Below are 8,112 nucleotides of genomic sequence, written 5' to 3'. Positions count from 1 at the left end.
AATAAAGGAGGAGAGCTAGACTCCTTGAATCACATTTCCGCTTTTCAAGCCACTCAGAATAATGGCTTGCCATTCCTGACTTTAGGAATGGGATAAGGGCCTACCTCTCCGAATACCCCCGAGGGGGAAAGAGGAGGGTAAGTTAACAAGCAACCAATCCTCTGATTGTTGAATCAGCTGCTAATTGGATACGGAAGATGTAACCTCTCCCCTACTTGCCGGTTCTCCCTTCTCTAAGAAGCCATAGGACTGTGCCATGAGGGAGGCACCCTTTCTTCTAATGCTTCCAATTGGTAATTCCTTACTCTATCTCTTCTAGTATCGATTTAAGGCCTTCTTTACCTCAATAAAAGTTCCTGCCTCTCTTCCTTCCTCAAATTTTATTTTCATTCCTTCCTTTCAATCTTCCTCCTTGCCTTTAGTAGTATAACATGAGGGATAGCTCTAAGAGGAAGAAGTGTTAGTCCTATTACATCTATAAGATAGATAGAGAGGTAAAATCCTTATTCTATTCCTTCGGAATAGTGGGATGAGAGAGCACTACTTCAATCAATTGTAAGCATATAGAAGTAGAACTCTCATAGCTCTAAGTCCCACTCCCCCCCTTTTTCAATAAAAAAGCTCTGCTACCTAACGGCCCCCTCTCTGATGAAGAAGGAAATGAAATAGCCTCAATTTTAGGACAATCCGGTCCAATGGCTGTTTTCCACTAACCACAAAGGATATAGGGACTCGGATATTCTTCAAGATCCCGTGTCTTGTCAAAACTCATTCTAACATTCAATTCAAACCATGCATATAGGAAAAATATCCTCTAACATGTCTCAGTCAAACACGACATGCTTCTGTACTGTTATTCGAAACTACCTTTAGGATTCATGTGTTTTCTTCTCAATTTTTGCAGACCCATCATCCTGAATAGGCCTTATAAGAATGGCCTTAATCATAAATGGTATTAAAGATCTACATTATTGTTCCATCTGAAATTCTGAAAATGATCTTTTTTACCATTGTTGCTGGTTCCCAGTCTTAATGGCAGCCTTTACCATAGTTAGTAAAATACGGTACGCGTACAATATGGTAAGGATACAGATGGATATAATTCAGCATCTTTAAGAAAAGTACATATCAAATATTCTGTTTAAAATTATGGAAACGGAAAAATAACGGTATGTGTATATTATGAGTATAATTGTATAAAACGTTTATATTTTAAAATTTCGCAACAAGAATACAAAAACATTTATCATTTATTTTATGAATATAAATACAATAACCCAACATACTACCTGAAGCATCTTACTTTCCCACCATATTTCTTTTCTTTATAATAAAAACCATATCAGCGATTGTGAAGTTTGTTATAATAATATTGTATATGCAATATTATTTCTCTTAAATATATCAAATATCAATTCTGAAATTTCTTAGATAGTCACTAGTCACTACTGATATTAACAAATTATATTAAAAAAAAAAAAATGATACGAACAAATTATAATAAAATATTAAATAATGAGGAAGTGACTATAATAAATTAATAATAGATAAGAGAGATTAAAAAAAAGTAAAAAAAAAAAAAAAGACTGAAATTTATTACGAAGAGTCAAAGAAAGCAAAGAATTTGGTTTCGAAAATTGTAAGGCACAACCTTTAGAATAGTAGGGACTAGGAGGCATAAATGCATAGGACAGCTTTTTATCACTAGACTTATTCTATAAAATAATTATAAATATATTGACCATTGATTTAGTATTTGTATTGGGCATTCACTTCTATAAAATTACATGTTATGTTTGATAACTTTGATTTGACACTTGACAACACCGTATATCAGTGGCCGATTTTAACATTCTTAACAAAGCTCACGTAATATACTCTTAGTTCGAAAGAGTAGCGTAATTACTAACTAGGGCCTTTACTTTGATGGAGTTGTATACTAAAATGCTATGTAAGACATTTTATTGGAATTCTATACAAGGGACATGGGGCCTATGGTCGTCCAATTGCCCCTTTGAAGTCTGAATATCTAAAATAAACATTTGTTTGATCTATGTGGGTTTTTAGCACATTATTGCTTTCAGTTATGTGAGAGTTTGCCTTAGCTTAACCAAACTTTTGTTTCATAGTTTGTTAATCAAATTCAGTAACCACTCTTTTTTTCTGAAGATATCTGACATGGTGGCTGTTGCACGTATAATGAATGCAACCCTAGTTGTTCCTCAACTAGATAAGCGTTCATTCTGGAAAGACTCTAGGTATTTACAAGTATTATTTTTCCTTTCCCAGCATTTTGGAGTACTGTAGTTCCTGTCTCTTTCTCTCTTCTTTTCTTACACATTCTTTTGTCATGTATTCCTATCCACAGCACATTTTCAGATATATTTGATGAGCTTCATTTCATTGAAAGCTTAAAAAGAGATGTCAGGATCGTGAAGGAGCTCCCAAAGAATTTGGAAGCTGTTCCTCGGGCCAGGAAGCACTTCACTTCCTGGTCTGGTGTTGGTTACTATGAAGAGATGAAACAGTTATGGAAGGAATATCAGGTATGTGAAATATATTATAATGAGGAGTCCAAGTTTTGTAGTCAAACTCTGGTTTTGGAGTGAGGAACATACCCTGTCTGCCAAGGTTCCTGCCACTGAGCATGGCATTAAAGCTAGTTCACATATCTCTAGAACCTGAGGCAAAACGGCTGTGAAAATTCCATTTTCTTTTACCATTTATTAATTTTATAATAGTATGGGCACTTTGACATGCACAGAAATGAAAACTATCATCTTGTAAAGTGGATTCCTTACCATCTGAGGGGGTTAAAAGATTCCTTTTTCAAAAGGATAAATATAGATGGAGTAAATTCTGAAGCTGCATTTTTTATAAATTCCAGGATTAGCCTATGCTTTTAACAGATTAGCACACTCTAGATACCATGAGAAACCAAAGCACGTATATTCTAAATGGTATATAAGATGAAGTGATGTAGGACAAATTAGGGATTTGCCTATGTTTAGTTGCGGTGGGTTTAGGGTTAGGATAGAAGAAGAATTACAGAGAAATCAGGGGTGTTTAGGGGGCTGTTGAACAGTATCTGTGAACAGTAACCTTAGAAAGAAAGAAGAGAAAGAGAGAGAAGAGAGGAGAAAGAAAGAACAAAGGCCAACGTGCCTTTGCTCAAAACACTCAATTTTATTAATCAACTCATTCTATTTTCTTTAAATACATTGAGCACAATATACGCAATACTCTTACTTGTACCGGTAGTGTAGGATTCCTACTAGTATTAGGAATACTAATAAAACCTAATAAATACTAACTTGGACCCAAAGTAAATAAACCTAAGATACTTAGAATACCTTAGAAGATTCTAGACTCAACTAAATTACCAAAATACTCTTAATTCACAAGAATTGCAGAAATTACAGATTTGCCCCTCAATATAAAACTGACCATAACTAATAAAATGAAAACCCAAATTAAAACTTTTTTAACCCTAAAAGACTCATACTTAGACCATTAAAAGGGCATGCCTTTCACTTCAATTGGACTTCACACGAGGATCCAATAAAATAATTCTTGAATAAGCGAATTTGCAAAGTAATAGCATATTAATCTTCCATGACTCCATCATGAAGTTGAATTTATTTATCATTTTCTTCGTGGCTGGAGCTGCCTAGATCTAGTAAATGTTCAATGCCAATTTTGTAACAGCATTTTTCATTAAATTTGATTCAGAAGTACTTGGGTTGTTGAGTTTAATATAGAAAAACATTATACTTGCAAGAATTCTGATTGTCAAATATCACTTTCTGGGGCTTGTTTGATGAGTTGCCAAACTCAAGGATGCTTAATGAGTCCATCTGTGCAGGTAATTCATGTTGCAAAATCGGATTCTCGTCTTGCGAACAATAATCTGCCTCTTGATATACAGAGGTTGAGATGCCGTGCTCTGTATCATGCACTTCGCTTCTCTCCCCCAATTGAGAGCCTTGGAAAGGTTTGAATTGCTGAGCCTTTCATATTTTTCTGCGATTGTAATCCAGGTTTCAAGTTTTGATTTTGGCATCAAGCCCTGACCCAGTGACAATGAAACTGTTGCTACCAAATTTTGAGATTTTAGATTGGATGGAACTTTGAAATGGTTGTCATTCTTTTAAAATTGTGTAACAGTTCAAAACCTTACAACAAATACATATGTTCACAGTGAACATGGGCCCAGTTTATTTTGTCAATTCAGTATTGATTCATTTAAGAGGTCTCCTATGGGGATTCCTGTTAAACTAGGTTCTGAGAATGCATGCTGGTGACACAACAGAAGCTGGTTGAGCGGCTGAGAACACGAGGGCGAAGATATATAGCTCTTCATCTGAGATACGAGAAAGACATGCTGTCTTTCACGGGTTGTACTTATGGACTGACTGATGCAGAATCTGAAGAGCTGAGAATTATGAGGTGAGAAAATTTGTTAATGTGCATGCATATACACAAATAAAATATAGGGATGAACGGCACATGCACTTATAAAATACATGTCAGGTTAATAGATGAGAAGATTCCAACCTTCTAGTCTTTTTTTTTCGGGATAAGTATGATCAATGGAAAACCTTGTGTAATAATAGTTTTCTGTGTTTTCTAGTGTTTGGTAGCATAAAAAAAATTAGTCAAAGGAAAACTATCTTTAGTTAACATAAAAAGTATGACTTCTTTTTAAAGATTATTTTCCACTAAATTTTTTTGGAAAACAACTCTATCTCACAGCAAGCTAAATAAGGGAAGTTAGGAGATTGTTTTTCAACTTATTTAAGGTTGTTATCAAACATAGAAAAATGAGATAGTTTTATAGAAAATACTTTTTGGAAAATGACTCATTTTCTAGAAAATATTATCACTAAAACAAACAAAGCGTAAAAGGAAAATGAGATCAACAAATTTCACCTCTGCATCTTCTCTATGCCCTTTTGTGTGAGATTTTAACTTCCAGTTTTCTTTTTCCAAATATTTTACAATGTGAAAATTTCAATGTTTATTCACAATGTTTCCAAGCGAGCTGCTGGGATCTCCTGTAAACCCCCATAACGTGGTAAATGGAAGATATGAGGGGATTCAGTTAAAGAATTAGCAGCTTTTTTTTAATGACTGAATTTTAGTCAAAGTTTCTGAAAATTTGAGGTATAGGTCTTTGATTCTCCATATGTTTTATATTGTTGTACAAAATGTGAAGGATCAACTATGGTGGGGTTACCAGTAAGATATCCATTCATACTGTGAACGAAGCATCCTTGAGTAGATGTCCTCTAGCTTAGCTAATATAGCCTCTTGTTGTTGTATCAGAACAAGCAAGGGAAATTTAGGAAGGGAGAGGATTACTTCCTATTATGTATCCCATAAGCCTAATGGGCCTCTAGCAAACCCCGCCCCACTCTTCCACACTTCTAACTCACAGGAAAAGAAAGTAAAAAAGAAAGAGCATTCCTCAAGGGTGGGGGAAGATATTGACTCGTGACAATTTGGGGAGAAGCGGTTATTCTATTATGAATTGGTGTTGTATGTGGCGGTGTAATGGGGAATTAGTGGATCATCTTCTAATTCGCCCCCAGGGGCGGGGGGGTGTTGTGGGGGAGTGCTTATTCTTTTGCTTGGGTGGAGGAACTATTTGGGGAAGCACTCATCGGGCATTTGGAATTTAACTGTTTGATGTGGTTTATTTGGAGGGAACGTAACAATCATGCATTCAAAGACATGGAGAGCTTAGGGGATCAGCTCCTTGCTTCTTTTGTATACACTTTGTTTGATTGGTCTCAAGCTTGGGGACTCACATCTAGTGATTCCCTTCCAATGTTTATAGATTCTCTTCTTTCTTGTATATAGTTTTGAGTTTGCTACTTTTATTTGTACTTTTTGGCTGTTTCATGTTCTTTTTTGCATGAAATAGTCTTTTTTCAATAAAATTTTTCGTACTTATTGAAAAAAGGGTGGTTGATTTTATATTGGTGGCATTTCATTCTGTTTTGTAGCTTATTTTTGTCATATGATTCATTTTCTAGGGAGACCACGAACCATTGGAAGGTCAAAGAGATAAACTCAAGAGAGCAGAGAATAGGAGGCTTTTGCCCACTAACTCCCAAGGAGGTTGGGATATTTCTTCGAGCTCTTGGTTATCCTCCATCAACCTTAATTTATATTGCAGCTGGAGAAATTTATGGTGGTAAAACTCACCTTTCGGAGCTCATGTCCTACTTCCCAAACATAGTTTTCAAGGTTTGTGAACATTTCTGTGCTTAGCAAGGAAAATTATTTTAGTGCCACCATTTCTTCCAATAAGGTGCAATGACTATGTGTTTGTTGGCTTGATGACAGGAAGAACTTGCAACCAAGGAAGAATTGGAAGCATTCACTGGTCATGCGTCTCAAACTGCAGCACTTGATTACATTATCTCTATAGAGAGTGATGTGTTCGTCCCTTCATATTCTGGTAATATGGCAAGAACTGTTGAAGGGCACCGCAGATACTTAGGTCACCGGAAAACCATTAATCCTGACAGGTAGTAATCAGTCAAAAGAAATTATTTAGGGAATAGTCTCATTGATCTTTTGGAACTGATATATCAGGCCAGCAAAAGACAGACTTGCACCAAAGTCTTATCACTTGCTTTAATTAGGATGTGAACCCTAGGCCATTTATTGACATGAGATTTTATGTAAACAAGCTCCAAGTGATCTTGTTTTCTACATTCAGGTTTAACGTATATGTTGCTATCTGCCATTAAGCCTCTTGAGGAATTCCCTAACCCGTATATACTACTGAAAAGAAATGGTATTTAATTAGCCTGTTTTTCTTTTCAGCCATTTATTTTGATAGTATGCAGACACCTTACAATCTTTAACTTGCATAAAATTTAATTGTTTAAACAGTTCATTTGTTTTCCTGGCTTCTGCTTGTTGCATTTATTGAGTTGGTTGTGTACTACCCAATTTCAAACTTGATGGTGGCACCTAAAGCCTATTTCATTGGGAATGTTTCTCCTTTTTTACCCCTTAGGCTTGACAATTTTTTGAAAATGAAGATTTCCCTGAGTCTCATCTCCTTCATATACTTTATTTTCAGGAAAGGTCTTGTCAAAATTTTTGATAAGCTGGAAACCGGACAGCTTAAAGAAGGATCCTCATATTCATTGCTTGTGCGCCAAATGCATGAGAACAGGTAAACAATATTTAATATGACCACACATTGTGAGCGAAAGTTTGCATGGATCGGATGCACCATATACCGCCTCCAATAACACTTTACATAATTGAATAGCACCAATGTGTTTCTCATTACGGCTGAACACAGGGCAGTTATGTTAAGAAGATATTAGCTGTTCCTTTAATTCCTGAGTTACTTAGTAAAACGCCCTAATATGGAACAAGATTTGTGCAGCAACCAGGAACTTGTCTTAAATTTTACCAAAATTGCAGGCAAGGAGCTCCAAGGAAAAGAAAAGGTCCAATGCAGGGAATTAAAGGCCGAGCGCGTTTCAGGACGGAAGAATCCTTTTATGAAAATCCGTACCCTGAATGTATATGTAGTTCAAAAGGAAGGCCTGAATGACATGAAGCCATGGCTGTACCATTAGATTTAGTGTGGATACTTTTTGGTTCCATATACCCTTTGATTATAGTCATTCATATCAAGAAAAAGTTTTGGTAAATGCCTTCTTTTTTCTTTTATTTTTCTTTTGTACATGGACGGACTCAGGTGGGGCCTGAGCCCCCAGTCCTTTTTATTTTTTATTTTTTTATACTTATTATATATATCATTTTTATAGCTGGCCCCCTTTTCAAAACTTTTTAGTTTCCCTCCAACTAGCAACTATCCAATCCAAAAACTTAACAAAACAATAAAAACATTAATAATGGTGATTGTATTTTAGCAAAAAAGCTATGTTACCACCAAAGAGCCAAAAAACCATGTGTTGTTGGAGAAATTAAAGTTAAATTTTTTGCAACTACAATAAAATAGTATAAATACCAGTTAATTGTAGCAAGTTGTTAAAAATAAAATATAATATTTTATTAAGGTTCTCTATCTACTTTTTATTTAAAAAAACTCAAATTTTCTCTCTGCCTTTATTA

General features: G+C 35.3%; 1 protein-coding gene across 1 annotated transcript; it reads left to right on the top strand.

Annotated features, from left to right (window-relative positions):
* Nucleotides 1-2,169: 2,169 nt before the first annotated feature.
* Nucleotides 2,170-7,804, top strand: LOC112008961 (O-fucosyltransferase 38; the record flags this gene model as incomplete). Its single annotated transcript, XM_065783086.1, is given in 8 exon segments — nt 2,170-2,258; nt 2,369-2,546; nt 3,866-3,994; nt 4,313-4,449; nt 6,042-6,255; nt 6,355-6,539; nt 7,103-7,198; nt 7,456-7,804. Coding segments are annotated over 8 exon segments (1,161 nt in total), but the record flags the coding sequence as incomplete, so codon positions are not given.
* Between the last annotated feature and the right edge of the window lie 308 nt (nt 7,805-8,112).

Source organism: Quercus suber, unplaced genomic scaffold (genome assembly GCF_002906115.3).
Source record: "Quercus suber isolate HL8 unplaced genomic scaffold, Cork oak 2.0 scaffold_327, whole genome shotgun sequence".
Lineage (NCBI taxonomy): Eukaryota > Viridiplantae > Streptophyta > Magnoliopsida > Fagales > Fagaceae > Quercus > Quercus suber.
Note: the sequence above shows the minus strand (reverse complement) of the source record. Positions and strands in the feature narration are given on the sequence as shown.